Raw genomic sequence first — 22,509 nt, 5'->3', positions numbered from 1 at the left:
GATGCACATGCGCGCATGGTGGGCACGACAGACCGGAAGTGACGAGCGAGCGGCCGAGTCGGCGCCGGTTCCCTGGGTCGGAGCAAGATGACAGGCTGCCGAGGTCCGAGTGAGCCGGAGGGGGGGAAACCAGGAGGGGAGCGGGGCTGGCGAGGTCGGAGTGAGCGGGAGCAGGCGGGGAGCGCGGCCGGATGTCGGCCTGGCTCTTAGTCCGGGCCAAGACCCGAAAGCCGCGGCCCAACTCCAATGGGAGGTGGGGTAGCACTTTCCGAGGATGCGTGCCGGCCCGAGGAACTGTCCCTGGGCGGCCTCCAGTTTGCGCCGTCCCCAGTCCCTCGGAACGGAAGTTGGTTTTGTTTCCGCCTGTTGGGCTGTTGGTGTGGCGGAGACTTTGTACATGAGCTGAAAATGTGTGTATTGTTGGGGTGTTCAGAGGGGAGCGGGCGGGGGGTTTCTTGCTCCATGTGTTGGTAATACACACAGTAACCTGTATGACCCGGTGTTATTTATACGAAAGTCTTTTTTTTTAACGTAGGTGTTTTTTTTCGAACCGCACACATCTGGAGAAAATGTTTTTTCGCGTTGTTTAGTTGTATTGTAGAGTATTTGTGATAGGGCAGTTTTTTTTTCTCCTTAAGGTGTTTTAGATATTGAGTTTATTTACAAAATCCTGTGACTGTGATGCGTAATTCACAAATGCAGCTGTGACAAAGGGGAAGTAACGGTATTAATCAATTGAAAAAAAAGTTGCTGCGTCTGATTTTTTTAGATTGACGGAGTTTCGGGATTGCGAGCGAATATTTGACTATGGTTTAGTCGTATTTTTTCTCTATTTGTTATGGGGCGTTTTGTTATGAGTTTTGGGATTTTTGACGTAAGCATCATTCATACAGATTGGAAAAAAATGGTCTATCTCTAGTCAACTTTCAGCAGCACGAAACGTGAACTTTGGTTTCGTCTTTTTAACAATTTTATATCTGGTGTGTGATTTGCTTGGGCTAGATCTGTAGCGGCACCTTTTCAGCAGATTCAAACGTTTCTATTTCTGGCGCCCGCCAAAATGTTCAGGATTCAAACATTTTGCTAAATGAGGCGTTGTATATGTAACTAACGAATTCATAGAACTGGGAAAGAATGTCGTACACTGTTGATTTGAGTTCAGGATAAGAACTAGGAGTAGGCTACCTTCCAGCCTGCTTCACCATTCAATAAGATCATGGCTGATCTTTTCGTGGGCTCAGAACCACTTACTAATCCCTGAATTCCTTTATTGTTTTAAAAAAAATCTATCTTTACTTCGAAAACGTTCACTGAAGTAGCATCAACTACTTCACTGGGCAAGCAGTTCCATAGAGTTACAACCCTCTGGGTGAAGAAGTTCCTTCTCAATACAGTCCATAATCTGCTCCCTCCAATTTTGAGGCTATGCCATCTTGTCCTAGTTTCACCTGCCGGTGGAAACATCCTCTCCACTTCTATCTTACCTATTCCCTTCATAATTTCTTTTATTTCTATAAGATACCAACCCCCCCCCCCCCCCCAATCAGAATTCCAATGAATGGTATCTTAGTCTACTCAGGCTTTTTTCACTAGTCAACCTCCTCAACTCTGGAATCAACCTTTGATTCTCCAGTGAATCTCGTGTGTAACTCCTCCAGTCCCAGTACATCCTTTCTCAAGTAAAGAGACCAAACCTGCACACAGTACTCCAGATGTGGCCTCACCAGCACACTGTACAACTGCAATATAACCTCTCTACTTTTAAACTCAATCCCTTTAGCAAAAAAAGACAAAATTCCATTTGCCTTCCTAGTTACTTGTTGTATCTGCAGACCAACCCTATGTGATTCATGCTGAAAATGTGTTGCTGGTTAAAGCACAGCAGGTTAGGCAGCATCCAAGGAATAGGAAATTCAACGTTTCGGGCATAAGCCCTTCCTGCTGTGCTTTAACCAGCAACACATTTTCAGCTGTGATCTCCAGCATCTGCAGATCTCATTTTTTACCCTATGTGATTCATGCACAAGGACACCCCTCTGCATTGTAGCATGCGGCAACTTTTTACCATTCAAGTAGTAATCCTTTTTACTGTTACTCCTACCAAAATAGATGACTTCACACTTATTAACATTGTATTCCATCTGCCAGACCTTTGCCTACTCATTCAAAGTATCTATATTCCTCTGCAAAGTTTTCCAGTCTTCTGCACACTTTGCTCTGCCACTCATTTTAGTGTCATCTGCAAACTTTGACACAGCACACGTGGTCCCCAACTCCAAATCATCTATATAAATTATGAGTAATTGTGGTCCCAACACTGATCCCTGTGATACACCACTCGTCATTGCCAGCCAGAATAGCACATGTTTGCTTCCTGTTAGTCAACCAGTCCTCTATCCATGCTAACTCTTTACCCGTAACGCCATGCATCCATACCTTATGCAGCAGTCTGTTGTGTGGCATCTCGTCACACAAGAAACGTGATAGATGGTAGAGAAAAATGTAAATGGGAGTCAATGACAAAGAACAAATTGATAAACTGTTGTACAAAAAATGGAAGGGTAAGGTCTCTTGGAGCTGGGGGCAATACATAAGCATGGTTGATGAGTTGGTTAATGGGTAGGAAGTATGACATTAGGAGAAACAGGGTTTTCAAGTTAGCAGACTAACTGGTATACCACAAGTGTCTGTGCAAAGTCCTCAGCTGCTTACCATCTAAGTTAATGATTTAGATGAGACTGAGTGTAATATATTTAAGATTGTTGACAGGGCAGATATAAATGGGAATGGATACAAAGAGGGTGTAAAGAAATGTGGATTGTGTGGGTAGCATGATGGCAAATAAAGAATAGAAAACTATAAAGTATTTTCCAAAAGGTACAATTCAAATGTTTGACATGATTGTAAAATGAGTGGAATATGAAGTTGAAAGCTCGTGTCAAAAGGATCAGTGCTAGATCCACTGCTTTACATTTACATAAATGATATGGATGTGAGCATATTAATATGTTTGCAGACGACACCAAAATTAGAGGTGTAGTGGACAGAGAAGAAGGTTACCTCAGATCACAACAGGATTTGGACCAGATGGGCCAATGGGATGAGAAATGGCAGATGGAGTTTAATTTAGATAAATGCGGGGTGCTACATTTTGGGAAAGCAAACTTAGCAGGACTTGTACACTTCATGGTAAGGTCTGAGGGAGTGTTGCTGAATAAAGAGACCTTGGAGTGCAGGTTCATAGCTCCTTGAAAGTGGAATCACAAGTAGATAGGATAGTGAAGAAGGCGTTTGTATGCTTTCCTTTATTGGTCGGAGTATTGAGTATAGGAATTGGGAGGTCATGTGCGGCTGTACAGGACATTGGTTCGGCCACTGTTGGAATATTGCATGCAATTCTGGTCTCCTTCCTATCAGAAGGATGTTGTGAAATTTGAAAGGATTTACAAGAAAAGATTTACAAGAATGTTGCCTGGGTTGGAGGATTTGAGCTATAGGGAGAGGTTTGTATAAACTGGGGCTGTTTTCCCTGGCGCGTCAAAGGCTGAGGGGTGACCTAATAGAGGGTGTTAAAATCATAAGGGAATGGATAGAGTAAATTGATGAGGTATTTTCCCTGGTGTGTGGGAGTTCAGAATTAGAGGGCCTAGGTTTAGGGCGAGACACCTAAGGAGTGATTTTATCACGCAGTGGGTGGTACGTGTATGGAATGAGCTGCCAAAGGAAGGGTGAAAGCTAGTACAACTGCAACATTTAAAAGGCATCTGGGTGGGTATACAAGTAGGAAGGGTTTGGAGGGTTATGGGCCAGCTGCTGGCACATGGGACTAGATTACGTTGGGATATCTGGTTGACATGGACGAGTTAGACTGAAGGGTCTGTTTCCGTGCTATACATCTGTGACTCTATTCGTACAGGGATTGATGAGATCTCACCAAGGATATTGCACACAGTTTGTTAATGGAAGCATACACTTCCTTTGAACCTTTATCATGTGGAAACAGGCCCTTCGGCCCAGCAAGTCCACGCCAACGCTCGAAAAGTAACCCACCCAGACATTCCCTTATTTCTCTACATTTCCCCTGACTAATGCACCTTACGCTATAGTCAATTTAGCATGGCCAATTCACCTGACCTGCACATCTTTGGATTGTGGAAGGAAACCTGAGCACCCAGAGGAAACTAATGCAGACACAGGGAGAATGTGCAAACTCCGCACACAGTTGCCAGAGGCTGGAATTGAACCCGAGGTCCCTGGCACTGTGAGGCTGCAGTGCTAACCACTGAGCCACCGTGCTGTCCACCATACCTATGTTGAAGGTAATTCAGAACAGATTGATTGGATCGATTCCTAGGTTGAAAAGGTTACTCATGAAATATGGATTAGTACCATTTAGCTCCCTTGAGCGCGCACGCTGCCATAAAATTATGGCTAATCTGTTGATTTCAATTTCCACATTTTATTCACAATCTTAGATTCTTGTAAAGTAAATGAATTAACATCTGCCTTAAAATTATTCAATAATCTAGACTCCATCACCTTCCGAAGAAGGTAGCTCTACATTTGCGCAATTTAAAAAAAAAGTGCGTTCATCTGTCCTAAAAGGCTGACTGCTCACTTTTTTAAGTAGTACTTCCTAGTTTTGGGCTCATTAGAACAGGTAACATACCTACCATATCTATCTCATAAAGGCCATTCAGGATCTTGTCTATTTCAGTAAGTCACCCTTTGCTCTTCTGAACTTCAGTTGAAACCAGCTCCATCTGCCTAACCTTTCCTCATACAACTCATTCATTCCAGGTACCAATCTAGTAAGCCATGTCTGAACTGTTTCCAATGCATTTACACCATTCTTTAAGAGACTAAACTGCTCTCAGTATTCAGGAATAAAAACTGAAATTGCTGGGAAAGCTCAGTAGGTCTGGTACCATTTGGAGATAAAACAGTTAATGTTTGCTGTCCAGTGACACACGTCCTGTTCTGACGAAGGGGCACTGAACCCAATCCATTAACTCCACTTTCTCTCTACAGGTGCTGCCATACCTGTTGAGTTTCTCTTGCAATTTGTTTTTGTTTCAGATTTGCAGCATGGGTTTTTTTTTGGTCAGTATTCAAGATCTGGTCTCACCAGTGTCCTACATAACTGAAACAAACATTCTTCTTTCAAATAAAGAATAACATTTGATTAGTCTTGACTACTTTGCTGTATGTGCATATTAAATTTTGTGGCACATGCACTTGGAGCACAAAAAGATGAGTAGGCCATTCAAACCCTCAGGACTCACCATGATGATGGCTGATCTGAAGCCTACCTGCATGTACCTGGCTTTGTCCTATATCCCTTAATACCTTTGCTTAAGTCAGAATTAGACCAATTTTTGTTAAAATTAACAACTGATCTAGCATCCAGTGCTGCCTTTGAAAGAAAGTTTCAATCATCTATCATCCTTTGTGTATAAAAATGCTTCTTAACATCTCTCCTGAACATCTGACCCTAGTTCTGGAATCCACACAGTGGAAATAGTTCATCCTTATCTGGCCTATCATTTCCCATTGATAACTTGAAAGTTTATTCAGAATGCCCCTTAATATTCTAAATTCTGGAAAAAATGGCCTCATTTCTTTTGTCTCTTCTCCGACTTAACCCTTAAAGTTCAGGTATCATTCTTGTAAATATATGTCGTACTCCCTAAAAGGCCAATGGGCTGAGAAGTAGCAAATGGAGTTTAATGTGGATAAATGCATGGTATTGTTTTTTGGTAAAACAAACAAGGGCAGGATTTATACAGTTAATGGTCAGGCAGGGGTATTGTCATTGAACAGAGAGTCCTCAAGGTTCAGATACATTGTTTTTTGAAAGTTGAATCACTGGTAGATGGTGGTGAAGAAGGTGTTTAGTATGCTTGCCTTCATTGCTCAAACCAATGAGTATAGAAGGTCATGTTGAGATTGTACAGGATGTTGGTGAGGCCACTTTAAGTACTGTGTACAGAACCAGTGGAAAATTATTCAACCTCCACCACTTCCAAGTCAAAACCAAAATCATCGAGCTGCAGTATGTGGATGAAACTTGCATTTGTGCAAACTCAGGATGAACGACAGACCATTGTCAACATTTTTACAGAGGCATGAGAGAGATGGGTCTTGTCTTGAATGTCTGCAGGACAAAGGTCATCACCAACCCTGCTTAGCATTACGGAGCAAATCCCTGATCATTGGGGTCCATAGTTAGACAGACACACTTCCAAAATCTCAGGAGTGTCCGGTAGATCCAAGCAGATATTGATGAAAGGGATGCAGTGCCACTTCCGGTGTGCCAGCGCAACCTTTAGCTACCTGAGGAAAAGGGTGTTCGAGGACAACATCTGATCTGACACCAAGCTCATGGTGGCAACCATCCTCCTATGTTGCTCTGAGACGTAAATTGTTTATAGCAGACATCACAATGCACTGGGGCAGCATCACAAATACTGCCTGAGCAAGATCCTGCAAATCTGCTGAGAAGACAGACCCACCAGCACCAATGTCCTTGACCAGGTCAATGACCCCAGCATCGATGCACTGATCACCCTTGATCAGTGACGATGGGTTGGACATGGCATCCAATGACCGACATGAGACCCCCTTAACAGGCACTCTGCTCCCAGCCCCAGGTGTCAGAGGAAACACTTCAGGGATACCCCCAAGGCCTCGCTGACAAAATACAAAATTCCCACTGGCACCTGGTAATCATTAGCCCAGACCATCCAAAGTGGAGGAGGAGCATCCAGAAAGGTGTCAAATGCCTCAAGATTTGCCATCAAGAGAGCAAGCAGAAGCCATTCAAAAACAGTAAGGAATGTGCTACCATACCAATATTCCATGACCATTTTTTTCCCTAGGTGTGACAAAGTCTGCAGAAGCTGCGTTGGACTATACAGTCACCACTGGCCTTACCTTGAGTGTGGAAGAGAGTAATTCTTGTGTGCGAGGGAGTGCCAGTGCTAAAGACTGTACAGTTCTAGTCACCCTGCTATAGGAAGGATATTATTTAATTCAAGAGGGTTCAAAAATATTTACCAGAATATTGCCGAGACAGATGGTTTGAGTTATAAGGGTAGGCTGAGACTTCTTTCACAGTGGTGGAAAGGTGACCTTTGTAATGGACCAGGCCAAATGCCGTCAATATTTTAAGGTAGCCTAGACTCTTTCTTTTTCTTATTTTAAAGGCAGATGTGAAGTGGATATCTCGGGTATGATGGCTAAATCACTCCGCTTTATGCAAAACAATTTATTTAAACACCACAGTTGAAACACAAAAGAAAACCGAATTTAGAATAACTTAACCACCCTAATACAGCAACTTAACTCAGGAACCGTTCCAATCCAGTAATATCCCATAAACACAGACCATGGCAAAAAGGTGCATTGAAACACAGATTGTTGCAGATAGGAGGAAACAATATCCAAAGAGACTTCAGAGAGCAAAGTCAGTCAGGAATCATCTGCTGAAGTTTGCAATCTTCCTGGACTCCAGCATCTTGTGACTGACACAACTAAGCCAGACTAGAAAAAAACCTGGACTGGGAGAAATTGGCACTCCCCTGCCATCGTTAAATTAGGTTCTTCCTCAACACTTCTGCCTTTACGGTGTCTCTTTTTAAGAAAAAACCCAAGGACAAAATAATCTTGTTAAAGTGACAGCATCATTGCACCTTAGAGGTTTATAAAATGATGGACATGTATAAGGTAAATAGCAAAGGCCTTTTCCCTTGGATAGGGCAGCTCCAAACTAGGGAGCATATTTTTAAGGTGAGAGGAGAGATTTAAAAGGAACCAGAGGGGCAACCTTTTTCCCTTGCAGGATGGTTCACATCTGGAATGAACTGTCAGAAGTGGTAGATGCAAATACAGTTACAATATTTAAAAGGTGTTTGGATAGGTACATGAATCCGACAGTTTAGAGGAGGGGTATGGGTCAAATGCAGGAAAAAGGGACGAGTTTAGTTTCGGAAACTTGGTTGGCAAGGGCGAGTTAGACCGAAGGGTCTGGTTCTGTGTTATATGACTCCTAAATGTGCGCTCAGTGCTCCAAGTGGGATCAAACCAGAGTTTTGTATAATTTCTGCATCCTCCAGTACCTTAGGTGGAAAGGCAGACATTCCATTAGCCTCCTTATCTTCTGTACCTGTTTGTAACATTTTAAATATCTATGCAACTGAATCCCCAAATTTCTTTGGGCTTTGTGTATTTAAATTCATATCATCTAGAAAGTACCTGATCTATTTTTTTCAGTCTAAAATGGAAAACCTCATACTTGATTACATCTGCTATGTTTTGCCCATTTATTTAGTGTATTAATATCTCTTTAACTTTATGCTAACCTCTGTACTGTCAACAATTCACCCTAACTTTGTGTCATCACCCAATTTGGACATATGGCGCGTTCTGCCATTTTACAGGTAGCTAATGAATAATATGAATAATAGGCCCTGTCCCTTTGGGATCTATCAATTCGAGTACCTACACAGTATACCTACTTTGTTCGCCTATCACGTAACCAAATTTGTGGCCACGTCAGTAATTTGCCCTCAATTTGTGGCCTTCTAACTATTAACAGTTTTGTATGTAAGACTTCATCAAATGTTTCTAGTTAATATAAACAACATAGGTTAATCTACACCCCTGAATTCTGCAGTAGTGTGTAGGTTTGCCCGCTGACCTGTAGGTTTGATATCCAGACGTTTCATTACCTGGCTAGGTAACATCAGTGGCAACTTCCAAGTGAAGCGAAACTGTTGGCTCCTGCTTTCTATTTCTATCTTTCTCCTGGATGGGGTTCCTGGGGTTTGTGGTGATATCATTTCCTGTTTGTTTTGAGGGGTTGATAGATAGCATCTAGATCTATGTGTTTGTTCACGGCATTGTGGTTGGAGTGCCAGGCCTCCAGGCATCCTCTGGCATGTCTTTGCATGTTTTCTGCAGTAGTTCTCTGTACAAGTAATACCCAGCTTTTTCATTGTCCCTACCTCTCTTTCTCCAAAGTTAAAAATCACACAACACCAGGTTATAGTCCAACAGGTTTAATTGGAAGCACACTAGCTTTCGGAGAGACGCTCCTTCATCAGGTGATATTGGAGGGCTCGATCGTAACACAGAATTTATAGCAAAAATTTGCAGTGTGATGTAACTGAAATTATACATTGAAAAATTGATTGTCTTTAAGTGTTTCATCTGTTAGAATACAGTGATTGTTTCATTTCTTTCATGTGTAAATCACAAAACCCTTTTTAAAGTTGCATTTTTGGGTTAGCTGCTAACAATGGTGATAGCTAGACAACATGTTGTCTCGCTTCAACATATTGTCTAGCTATCACCATTGTTAGCAGCTAACCCAAGAATGCAACTTTAAAAAGAAGGGTTTTGTGATTTACGCATGAAAGAAATGAAACTATCACTGTATTCTAACAGATGAAAGGCTTAACAGACAATCAATTTTTCAATGTATAATTTCAGTTACATCACACTGCAAATTTTTGCTATAAATTCTGTTACGATCGAGCCCTCCGCAATCACCTGATGAAGGAGCGTCGCTCCAAAAGCTAGTGTGCTTCCAATTAAACCTGTTGGACTATAATCTGGTGTTGTGGATTTTTAACTTTGTCCACCCCAGTCCAACACCAGCATCTCCAAATCATGACTACTATCTTTTTCACCACGTTATGCTCATGCCAGATTTTTACCCACTTGTTCAACTTATCAGTCTACAACCATCACCTGTGCTTTTCAGATACTTTCCAACCTATCTTTGTCATCTGCATTATGCTAACTATTTATGCATAAACTGTTTTCTGCCTGCTGACCCATCGTTTGTCCACACTAATATATTACCCCCTACACCATGATCTCCTGTTTTGCATAATAACCTTTTATGTAGAATACCTTGTCAATGCCTTCTGGAAACTCATCACCATATGTCTATGGCTCCCATTATGCACAGCAAGTTACTACTTCAGAAACTTTTTTTTAAATGTTAAACATGATTTTCTTTTCTCAAAACCATGTTGATGCTTTCTGATAATGAGATTTTTAAAAATACTCAACTGTAACCATCTCAATGATTCTAATATCTACCTCCATCGTAAGCATCAAGCAAACTACAGTTTCTGTAATTTCCTGTTTTTTGCCTACTTCCTCCCTTCTTGAAGTGTAAGATTAAGGTGTGCTTTCACTTTATTTTTAATACTTAGGTTGATTACAATTGTAAGTTATTTTTAACCAACCTGTTTTGATAAATTACAATCATTGAACAGTGATTAGAAAATGTCATTGAAGTTATTAAGCACTGTTTGAGCAGATGGGACTTGAACCCAGGACTCCTGGCTAGAGGTAGGGATACTATCATTGCACCACAAAGTTCTCAGTTACAATTACAGATTGACTTTCTTAAGCTCAGTCTAAAGTTTACCAGTCTTGATTAGTTGCAAGACTCATTCCAGGTCTAAATGTTTCAAGAATTTTGGGTTTTTTTAAACCAAAAAAACGGTATTTAATATAGTTGATCCACTGGGATGCTAGCTTGAGACACTGGTTGACAAAGTATCAATCTCTTGTTCTGTTCCAATAACTGCAGTTCTTCGGCCTTTGGTCTTTCTCCTTGTGCATCAAACTATTATAACTGAAGCCTGATTAACCATTACTGAACCACTACAGCTTCAGCTTGATCAAAGACAAGTGAGCTCTAATTGGCTGTTTGAGAACTTAAATCATTCATGGGCAGTCTTGGATTGGAGAGGTAGTCTGCCTAATTCCAGATTGATTCCTTGAAAAGTTATGGTCAGTGTAGTGACATCACTTCTTATCTGTCCTTATTCACACTTGCACACCATTTATTTTTAGACTGTCCAATGTATAAGACTAATCCAGTAGATCTTTGCCAAGTCAAGATGGCTCCAAAAGGCAAATAATGTCTCTGCTTAGAATATGTTGTTTACCTCCTAGTGATAAGCTATCAGCCCAACTGATATATCTAAGAATTCAAAAAAATCATTTTCCTTACCTCAAGAACTGTGAGATTCCGCAATAATTCTTTACCTAAAATAAATTAAAGCTCAAACTGATCATAGACTTGTGCACATTAGATTCTAACACACGGGTTTTAAAACAGTTGTCATAGGATGAAAGCCGTGCACTACAAAGCATTCTTACATTGGTTAGCCTGAAGTTATATGACTAATTATTGGAAAGTTATGACCTCACTTACTTTTTAGTTCATGGGATAAGAGGGCTTTTCTAAAATACTGGGCAATTGGGCCAACACTATAGAATTTAGAGGGACGAAAAGTGATCTTTTTGAAACATACAAAGCTTTGAAGGGGCTTGACGATGCATGCTGAGACATTTAACATGATTTTGGAATCTAAAATACTAAAATCTAGAACCTAAGCCTCTGGATAGGTGATCGACCATAGGTCTGAGAACTGTTTTCAGTCAAGTGGTTGTGTATTTTTGGAATCCTTTGCTTGGGTTCTGGATGCTCCTTTGAATATATTTAAAGTAGACAACCTTTTGGCTGTCCAGGTATTGAGGTCCATCAGCCTATGTGAATGTAGGAATAATGTGAACAGACTTGGTTGAGAGGTGACCTTATAGAGATTTATAAAATATTGAGGGGTATAGATAAAGTGAATGGCAGAGATCTTTTTCCTAGGACTGGGGATTTCAAGCATTTTTAAGGTGGAAAGGAGAAAGATTTAAAGATATGTGAGACAATTTTTGTTTTACACAGTGGTTCATGTGTGGAATGAACTTCCAGAGGAAGTGGTGAATACGGGTATAGTTACAATGTTTAAAAACCATTAGCAGTAGGCAGAGTTAAGTAAAATCAATAGAAGTCCAGTAGGTGGCAGTAAGCTAAAAAGTGCCAATAAGAATGTGAAATTTTGTGAACTTTGGTTATATTACTTTTTTTAAAAAATTACTAACTTAATTTATAAGAAGAATCTCCAGAGAATTGACAGAGAATTGGGACATAAACTTACCTTGTAAAGTGTAATTAAATTTTCTCCGTGTTGAGGTCTCAATCAGAGATGAAACATAGGTTCTGCATTTGAAAATGGATCTTAATCCATGCTGCACCAATCAAAGACTACTATTTTCAAAGCTAAAGTGCAAGAAACTGGAATGAATAAAACATCTGAAATTCTGCTAAGCTTCTATTTCACCAATGCTTTCTCAACTTCAAGAGGCATTTTGGGAACTTTCTTGATAGGCATAGGAATAATGTTTTCACTCTGTCCTTTTCTGCCAACTTACTTTCTCCTCTCCAGAGCAATTTTGAAAATGTTTTGTGAAAAGTGTTATGTGAAAGAATTAGCGTATTTTGCAAATGTGATACTAAAGAATTTTAAACATACTAGTTAAACTACTGTGTGGTGAAATAATAAAATGACCATTACCTGATTATGCTAATGTGGAAATTTAGGGTGTCTCAAATGCCTCAGAATCAAGTGCAAGCTTGGGTTATTCAGATAGATATGTTTGTCATCACTTCAAGTTGTTTCAAGTAATATGCTGAAATAGCATATAGTTTGTAACTGATTGCAGCATTGCTGGAAATATGAATAGTTTTGGTATGCAGATGATATGACATCTGGAAGGTTATTGATGTGGCAGCATTTATTTTGTTTTGCTAGCTTGTATACTCTCGGTCAGTATGCAATGTAAACTTCTGTGGGTGATGCTCTTTTTTATTATTAGAGGAATGAGAGTAGCAAAATACTATTTTGCTACATTAGTCAGCAACTCTATAGATCAGGCAATTGATGTTAAGAATTTACAATTGAAAAGAAGCTGTCTCTTGCTGTCAATTGTGTTTTCATGTAAGTTTATGCTGAGACTCTATAAATGGCTTATATAGGAAGCTGTCAGTCGATACACTTTCTTGTCTGGAGAGAGAGCTTATTTTGAACAATTTTCAAGCTCCCTTAGTATTTTTATTGTATCCAATTTGTAACATCTGTGTAGCAAAATGTCTTGTAACTTGTTCCATGGTGACTTTGTAACATAAAACAAATTGATTTATTTTTCTATTTTCACTCTTCTAATTGGGAATGCTTGATACTGAAAGCTAACCAAATGTAGAAGATTATTTTCCCCACCCCTCAATGTTGGCTGTTTAGATGTTGTTTGCTTGCTGTACCCAGCATAAGTTAACATTATTAGTGTAAGCCAAAGCAATATATTGCAGTGAAGGGCTTATGCCTGTTCTCTCCTCCATATGCCTGTTTTCATTGGGACATCTTTCCTATTTTTTGTCTGACATGGCTAAATGGTGCCAAACTGGAGAATCTTAAACTTTGGCAGGTTTGTGTCAAAAATCATTTCGCAGGATCTATCCAGTCTTGGAAAGAATAACGAGCTAATTTGAAGTACAGTCAACTTGTTTTTAAAAATGCTAGTCAAAGCTAATAAAGTCTTAATGTTGACAACATTGTACACTTGTTTCACGTTTCGACCGTATCCTTCCATTTAATTCCAAAAAATTGGGAAGCGTGGAACCTATATCGTTAGGTTCTCACTTGCTTTTGCCTTAAGTCTTCCCCCAGGCAAACGCCACTTTTCATATGTTGCAGATTTGTTATCTCTATCAATGTTTTTTCAATTTTACTTAGTATGAATTAGGTAGATAGACTCTTTAATCAAAGTGGAGAGTGTGTTGCTGGGGAAGCACAGCAGTCAGGAAGCATCAGAGGAGCAGGTGAATCAACATTTTGGGCATAAGCCCTTCAGGAATGAAGCTTGTGGGCTGGGGCCAAGAGATAAATGGGAGTGGGGTGGGGTTTGGGGGAAGGTAGCTGAGAAAGTGATAAGTGGATGAAGGTGAGGGAGAAGGTGATAGGTCACAGGGGACTGATGGACCGGTCCGCAGGGTGGTGCTGAGTTGGCAGCTTGGAACTGGGATAATGTTGGTTTGGGAGGGGTGGGGAGGAATGGGAGAATGGGAAATAAGTTTTTTGAACTCCACATTTATCCCATGTGGTTGCAGGGTTCCAAGGCAGAATATGAGGCGTTCTTTCTCCATGCCTCGGGTGGTAATGGTTTGGCAGTGGAGAATGCCCAGGAACTGCATGTCCTTGATAGAGGGGGAGGGGACGTAGAGGAGACCACACCAGATGCATTAGATGACATCTATTTTGGGAAGACAGGTCGCCTTCTGTGGATCGTTTCAGAGATCACTTCTGGGACACCCGTACCCACCGACCTGTGGCTGAACACTTCAGCTCCCCCTCCCACGCAGTCAAGGACTTGCAGCTCCTGGGCCGCCTCCACCACCAAGCCACTACCACCCAACAACTGGAGAAAGAACACATCATACTCCATCATGGGACCACACGGGATAAATGTTTCCACATTTCCCATCCCCCCCACATTATCCCAACTTGGCACCGCCCTCCGGACCTGTCCACCACTACCCACTCTGACCTATCACATTCTCCCTCACCTTCATCCACCTATCACCTTCTCAGCTACCTCCCTCCCATTTATCTCAGCCCTGGCCCACAAGCCTCCTTCCCAATGAAGCGCTTATGCCTGAAACCTTGATCCTCCTCCTTGGATGCTGCCTGACCTGCTGTGCTTTCCCAGTAACACACACTCAACTCTGAGCTCCAGCATCTACAGTCCTCACTTTCTCCTCTTTGATTAATGTCAGAATAGTAAATGAAGTGCAAGACTTTTTGACCCATGTGAACCTGTTAAATCAAAACCTCACCTATCACACCACATAAACGAAATAGTTTCAGCACTGGATACCTTGAAAGTAAATAAGTAGTTGTGAAAATGACAGGGTGATACAGCTTGGATTGGATCTACCAATGTCAAAAAAAGATACTGTCTGCAGCAGTGGAAATCTATTTGCCATATATAATGGAATCAAGAAGGCTCTAGGTTCACTTGCCACCAGAAGTCAGTCGGTGGTGAAGCCCTTATTGAAAGTAAACCAGTGTTTTCCTGGGTTGAATCCTACTGTAAACTGTAATCAGATTAGAGATCTCACAGTCTATGTTTAACCCTTACTGGTGAGGGTTTCAGCAACAAACATGAGTTAAGAATAACCTGTTCTCGGAGGAGCACTAAGCATGATAAATCAGTGCTCTAAGTGGAAAGAGGCAGAGAGAGCTGACAGAAGGAAGGGAAGTTTAACAGCTGAAATCACTGCTTATGTTATATTTTGGACATCATCTAGAATAATCCTAAATGTGTAGCTCTCTAAAAGGCAAATTTCTCATGTTGACACTCATCAAGCAGATGCATCTATTACTGTCCTTGAGATTGCCTTTAAAGAGAAGCTGAACTGAATATACCATACAAGTACTGTGGATACAAGAGAAGCTAAGAATCCTGCAGTCAGTAACTCTTACCCTGACTGCCCAAAGCCTGTTCACTACGTGCAAGGTATGAATCAGGAGCATGATGGAGTATGAAGCTCTGACAACATTCAAACTTGACACTTCCCTGGACAGAGCAGCCTACTTGATTGACATCATGCCCATAAATATTTGCTTTCTCCACTGCCACTCAGTAACAGCAGTGTTGCTAAGGCTGCTCAGGCGATGACACCTTTCAAAGTCATGACCGCCAGCATCTAGAAAGACAAGTGCAGCAAATACATAGGAACACCACCATTTGCAAAACACCTTTTAAAGTCACTCAACATCCTGACTTGGAAATATATTGTGGTTCCTTAAGTGTTGTTGGCTTTGTTCTGTTACAATCTGAAGAACGTGAGAGCAATTCTGGACATGAGTTTCCTATCCAACTATGAATAGACAGTGTAGTTTCATGTGATAAAGCCTAGTAAAAGAAGGCTTGTTTATTTTCGGATAGGACTAGATTAAAAGAAAACTCATTGAGAGAGTGAATAGTTAGTCCACTTGACACAGACAGTGTAGCATTTACATTATTGCAAGGAGATTTAATGACTTAAGTTGAAGTGAGATTTAAAGTAAGCATAACTCAAAGTTTGTGAGAAGATTTGTAGCTCGGGTGCTCGTTGTTGTGGTTCTGTTCCCCAAGCTGGGAATTTGTGTTGCAGATGTTTCTCCCCCTGTCTAGGTGACATCCTCAGTGCTTGGGAGCCTCCTGTGAAGCGCTTCTGTGATGTTTCCTCCGGCATTTGTAGTAGTTTGAATCTGCCGCTTCGGGTTGTCAGTTCCAGCTGTCCGCTGCAGTGGTCAGTATATTGGGGTTCACAGGAATTCACAGAGAACAGCCAGGGAATTCCTAGAGGCATGGCACTCATCCACAGATTCAATCAATAAGCACATCGACCTGGACCCAATATACCGACCACTGCAGCGGACAGCTGGAACTGACAACCGGAAACGGCAGATTCAAACTACTACAAATGCCGGAGGAAACATCACAGAAGCGCTTCACAGGAGGCTCCCAAGCACTGAGGATGTCACCTAGACAGGGGGAGAAACATCTGCAACACAAATTCCCAGCTCGGGGAACAAAACCACAACAACGAGCACCCGAGCTACAAATCTTCTCACAAACTTTGAGTTATGCTTACTTTAAATCTCACTTCAACTTAAGTCATTAAATCTCCTTGCAATAATGTAAATGCTACACTGTCTGTGTCAAGTGGACTAACTATTCACACTCAATGAGTTTTCTTTTAATCTAGTCCTATCCGAAAATAAACAAGCCTTCTTTTACTAGGGCTGAAAATGTGTTGCTGGAAAAGTGCAGCAGGTCAGGCAGCATCCAAGGAACAGGAAATTCGACGTTTCGGGCATAAGCCCTTCATCAGGACTGCCCTTCTTTTACTAGGCTTTATCAAATGAAACTACACTGTCTATTCATAGTTGGATAGGAAACTCATGTCCAGAATTGCTCTCACGTTCTTCAGATTGTAACAGAACAAAGCCAACAACACTTAAGGAACCATAGTATATTTCCAAGTCAGGATGTTGAGTGACTTTAAAAGGTGTTTTGCAAATGGTGGTGTTCCTATGTATTTGCTGCACTTGTCTTTCTAGATGCTGGCGGTCATGACTTTGAAAGGTGTTATCTCCTGAGCAGCCTTAGCAACACTGCTGTTACTGAGTGGCAGTGGAGAAAGCAAATATTTATGGGCATGATGTCAATCAAATTCCCAGCTCGGCAAACAGAACCACCACAACAGTAAGCATAACTGTATATGTGTGCACAAATACTATTTTACCTTGCCTCATCTCAGTATTTCCTTTTGTAAGATTTGAGGAAATGCAAGTGAGAATGTAACTACTGAATTGCTTGCAGTACCTGCCCACTTATTTCATATAATTCATGTGCAAGGATACCTTTTATTTATCTGAATTTTAACATTTCTCAGGACTGTCATTGCCAAAAATGCATCATCTTTTAAAAAAAAATCCCATCCAGATCTGTGCCTCTGTGGGTGCTTTCTCCACGTGGTGTTCAATGTGGAGAAGCATTGATTCATCAGTGAAATGCAGGTGATACCTAATAATCAATGTTGAGTATTCCCAGGCATTGTGCTCCTAACTGTATATGACTGCATCGCCATCTCTGGTGGGTCTGTCTTTATGGTAGGACTGGGCATATCCAGGGATGCTGATGGTTTCTGGGATGTTGTGAGTAATGTATGATTTCATGTGTACAACAATGTCAAGTTGTTGCTTGACTGATTATAGTACAGCTCTCTGTTTTGACACTAGGCCTCAGATATGAGGAGGACTTTGCAGGGTTGTGATTGTCATTTCTGGTGCCTTTGATGCCAGGTGGTCTATCAGGTTTCATTCTATTTTGAGATTTTCTGGCAGTTGATGCAACTGAATGGCTTCCTAGATCATGTCAGAGGACAGTTAAGAGTCAACCACATTTCTGTGGGTCTGGAGTTCCATGTAGGCCAGATCAGGTAAGGATGGCAGATGTCGTCCCCAAAGGGTATTAGTAAACAAGGGAGCTCTTTCCGACAATACAGAATTCAGTCGTTGTAATAATTAGACCTTTATTCTCTGATTTTATTTTTAATTGAACTTAAATTCCATCATCTGCTTGGTTGGATTCAGGCCACTACCTGAATCTCTGGATTCTAATCTAGTCATAATACTTTACAATTGCTTCCTCCCATCTGAGATTGTCAAATTCATAATAAAATTACTTTTGTCTGCAAGGAGTCAATGAATATGATGTAAGGCAGTTGACAGACTGAAACATGAACTCATTGTTGATATGAATTAACAGGATGTGATTAAGAAGCTGCTAGATTTTGGAGCTGTGTAAGATTTCTAACAATCTTTAAATTATGTATTGCTAGTAATACCTTGTGTGTATGTCTTATTTTATGGAATAATTTCAATGTGTTAAACATAAGACTAATTACTGTTTTCTTAATTGGATGACAGCGTTGCTGGCCAGGCCAGCATTTGTTGCCCATTCTAATTGACCTTGGAGCCACCGGCTTGCTAGGCTACTTCAGAGAGCAGTAAAAAGTCACCTGCATTGTGGAGGGTGTACAGTCAAGTTGTTAAATCAGGTTAAGGATGGCAGATTTGTCCCCTAAAGAACATTTGTAAATCCTGTTGGTTTCAAGGCAATAAATAACTTTGTGGTCCCCATTATCAGGGCTAGCTTTATATTCCAGATTTGTTAATTGAATTCAGATTTCATGTGCCTGTATCGCCAGGTTTGAACCTATGAACCCATGGCATTGGCTTGAACGTCTGAATTGCTAGTCCAGTACTATCATCATTTCTCCTTCATGTTTATAGTTAAAATTCAATTTCTGTTGAGCCAGTTGTAAACACCTTTTCAGGTCCAAACTTAGAATTTGTAGACAAAACTTGCTTTACACGTAAGGTACAGTTGTGTTTTGAAAGAGCACTTGGAGACACCTCAGTTATTAAATAAGATGGGCAGGCACTATTTCGTTCGATTAATTGATTATTCGGATAATCAATTTTAGCTTAAAGCAGGGGAACCCATACTGATATAATGCTGTGCTCTATTGGAGAATTTGTCTAAATCTATAATTTTAGTGAATCTGCCATTTAAACAAACTAATATTTGTAGTCTGCAAATTACAGGTTAAAATTAGAAGAACTAAACCCTTACCATAAAATTCCACCATTAAACAAGGTCCTGAACTGCTTCTACGATTGCAAGACTATTTCCAGTATGCGTTTCTGGGATTTCCGTCTCGCGATAGAAAGACAGAAGCCCTGTCTTGCGTATGCGTTTACGTTCTTGGCCTTTTTTTGAATGAACGGCCCAGTAAAGTGCCAGGGATACTGTAAGCGCTTACTTCTGCAAAGGGCAATGTAACAACCCTTACCTAAAAAAAATCCAGTTGCTGATGCTTGAGTTGCTTCTGTTTTTGTTTTTGCCAGCGTTTTCACGTCATCGGTATAGGTAAATCGAATACAGTGCACGTATTTCTTTGATGTGAGGTGTTTGTGGGACCTTTGGATAATCTGATATTCAAATAATAGAGGTTCCTCTGTAGTTCTGATTTTATGAAATTTTTCTTTTGGTTAGCAGATCTTGACTTTGACTTAAGCCTAGACAACTAACTAACTTTTTGTTTCATGTTGGACAGTTCCTCGCAATTTTTGTTTGTTGGAAGAACTTGAAGAAGGCCAGAAAGGTGTAGGTGATGGAACTGTGAGCTGGGGGCTCGAAGATGATGAAGACATGACACTCACACGATGGACAGGAATGATTGTTGGGCCACCGAGGGTCAGTATGTTAACATGCTATATAGGGTTAAATTACCGTCATGCAGATGTTCTTTCCTTGTGTTCCTTTGAGAATTGTACTCCTGTTTTCCACTTTCCTGTCAGGGTTGATATGCGCCAAAATACCTGTGAACTCCGGAATGGATGTAATCTACCACCACGTTGTGTTATACCTTTAATGTTTGTGCTGTATTGATTGCTTAAGATGATGAGTAGAAAGTTCAGAGGTAGACTTTTGCTGTTGTACAGAAGGTTTGGGAATTCAGATACTGTTAACTCGATATAGTCAAGGACCTGCTGAGGGTACCTATCCTTGTGGACAAGTTGCCTTCAATAAGTATTCTGTTGCATTGAGGGCTAAATGGAGGGCATGCACACTATCCTGAGGCAGTTTTCTTGTATGTGCTGGCAATGATTTTGACCAGCATTGGATTGGTAAAACCCTTTCATCATGTGATCCTTACCAATGCTGAGCAATCCACTGGTGTCACTGAGCTGATGCATTATGGAGAGGAAGCAAAAGAACTAATAGTAGTAGGAAGGGACATTTGAAATTCTTGGTACTTGGCTAATCTTTTTGTCTGAAAGGAAATAGAAGCATTTGTGTATGAAAATGCTTGAAGTAGTTTCTAAACATGCAGTTAAAGCTGACATCTCTTTGACAGTTGCAGTCGAGTGTAAGTGTCTGGTGAGGCACTTTACAAATGACTTATGGATCACTTTTGATATGTCTGCTGTATTGTTTTTGCATTTGTTCTATGAAATATTACATGTATTAGTGTTCTTTTTTTCAGACTTGTTTTGAAAACAGAATATACAGCCTGAAGATAGAGTGTGGGAGTAAATATCCAGATGTAGCTCCAACTGTTAGATTTGTAACGAAAATAAATATGAATGGAATAAATAATTCCAATGGAATGGTGAGTCAATTATTATCTAATCTTTACACTAAACAACTGTTCTGAAAATAATGTTGCAATCTAAAATACATTACTTTTTAACCTTTAACTTTTTCTATTCATTTTCTCCTGACTTCTGTCTGTAAGAAAACAAAATCTTATTTTTCTCTCTTTGTTACATATTTCTATATGTGACTCAAGATTCTTAATTAAGAAACTATATAAATGATCAGCATTGTTTTTGTCAGTTTTTAAGGGCAGATCTTTGGATTTCACAAGAGAAGATGAGGACATCTTGCTTCTAGTGTTTTTTTGTTATTAATCTGGGAGAGTGCATTTTGTCTTGGCGCTACTCAGTGATGCAGTTTTAATGGAGTAGAATAACGTTTATTATCACCATGGATCCCATATGTTACATGATAGCATTGCATTATTCTTTAGTTTCCTTGTATTTCTTATGTTTCCCTGCAACTCTTCCCAAAATAAATAGCAGCTGTGCTAAATTGGAAGCCTTTGAGTTACATTAACCCTCATAGAATCCCTATGTGTGGATGCAGGCAATTCAGCCCGTCAAGTCTACATTGACCTTCCGAAGAGCATCCCAACCCAAACCCACCCCTCCACCCTATCCATGTAACCCTGCATTTCCCATGGTTAATCCACCTCAGCTGCACATCTTTGGAATGTGGGCAATTTAGCATGGCCAATCTATCTAACATGCACATCGTTGGACCGTGGGAGGACACTGAAGCACCCAAATTAAACGCACACAGACACTGAGAACGTGCAAACTCCACACACAGTCTCCCAAACAAAATAAAGGTTCTGTAAAATTTTACATTTATGCTGACAAAACATATGTTTTACTAAACTTTTTTTCCTTGCAGGTGGATTCACGTAGTATACCAGTTCTATCTAAGTGGCAAAATTCCTATAGTATTAAGGCTATACTTCAAGATCTACGGCGTATGATGACTTGCAAAGAGAATGTGAAGATTTCACAGCCTCCCGAAGGACAGACTTACAACAATTAATTTTAATGGATCCAGACCCACCTCTCTCTCTCAAAAACTTCACTTCCTATTCATGTCTTGTCAATTCTCTGCAATACTAAATGCCAACAAAAGATCTCAATCTTGAAATGTATGTCCACAATAATGTTCTGAACCGCAAATAAATTCAGTAGTGGTGCAGAGTAATTTATTTTCTCTTATCAAGGCAATGATGATATCGATGATATACAAGCCATTGGAATCTCGGCTTCTGTGGGAGGGAGGGGTGAAGATTAGGAGTGAAATCAAGACACTTATTGCCTGATCATAGCAAATATATATGTTAAACAGATTATTGGTAATAAAGGCAGTAGTTGGTGTATATAATGGCATGCTCTGGAACCTTCCGATTTAAAAAAAGAGAGCTGTATTGAAAAACATTTGAGGTTGTGTACGTTATGCAAACTACACTCATATGATAAGGGTTGTTGAAGTTTTTGCTCATCATTTTGCTGCATTGTGGTGCAGATTAATTGTAATGTCGGTGTGTTGAGAATGTTTTAATATTTGTATTTATGAAAATGACTTTCTGTTAAGCAGCTCTTGTGTATCAAGTAATATTACGTTTGTTTACAGCCTGATTCTACCAAAACATGCATTTGAATTTGCGAGAAAAGAATATTGGTGTATAGTTAGGACTTCCTAAAATTAAAGCTAGTCTTGAAGATGTGAATAAGGTGCAGTGAGATGCTTTTCATTTAAGCCTTTGAATTGGGTGATACTGTTTGACCAAATGTATTTTTAAAAAAAGGTAGTGGTAAAATCTTTCAAGTGGTTACTGGTTGCGAACTTATTGATTTCGCACGTGTAAGCGAAAACATTCATCTT

At 40.3% G+C, this 22,509-nt stretch overlaps 1 protein-coding gene across 3 annotated transcripts; it reads left to right on the top strand.

The window, feature by feature from the left end:
* The first annotated feature begins 22 nt into the window (after positions 1 to 22).
* ube2v2 (ubiquitin-conjugating enzyme E2 variant 2) lies at positions 23 to 21,828 on the top strand. 3 transcript variants are annotated; one of them, XM_060824354.1, is made up of 4 exons: positions 23 to 103; positions 19,592 to 19,731; positions 20,525 to 20,650; positions 21,517 to 21,828. In XM_060824354.1, the coding sequence occupies exons 1-4, from the start codon at positions 88 to 90 to the stop codon at positions 21,661 to 21,663; spliced, it is 429 nt and encodes a 142-aa protein (XP_060680337.1). In that variant the 5' UTR covers positions 23 to 87; the 3' UTR covers positions 21,664 to 21,828. The 3 variants fall into 3 exon arrangements, with proteins under 3 accessions (XP_060680337.1, XP_060680338.1, XP_060680339.1); XM_060824355.1 differs by lacking the exon at positions 23 to 103 and adding an exon at positions 382 to 410; XM_060824356.1 differs by lacking the exon at positions 23 to 103 and adding an exon at positions 511 to 531.
* The last annotated feature ends 681 nt before the right edge of the window (positions 21,829 to 22,509 follow it).

Source organism: Hemiscyllium ocellatum, chromosome 4 (assembly GCF_020745735.1).
Source record: "Hemiscyllium ocellatum isolate sHemOce1 chromosome 4, sHemOce1.pat.X.cur, whole genome shotgun sequence".
Classification (NCBI taxonomy): Eukaryota; Metazoa; Chordata; class Chondrichthyes; order Orectolobiformes; family Hemiscylliidae; genus Hemiscyllium; species Hemiscyllium ocellatum.
Note: the sequence above shows the minus strand (reverse complement) of the source record. Positions and strands in the feature narration are given on the sequence as shown.

Bases quoted from the DNA above. Each gene is read 5' to 3' on its own strand.
- ube2v2 (XM_060824354.1), top strand. The intron at 19,732-20,524 runs GTCAGTATGTTA...TCTTTTTTTCAG, and splicing joins TGATTGTTGGGCCACCGAGG to ACTTGTTTTGAAAACAGAAT. The intron at 20,651-21,516 runs GTGAGTCAATTA...TTTTCCTTGCAG, and splicing joins TAAATAATTCCAATGGAATG to GTGGATTCACGTAGTATACC.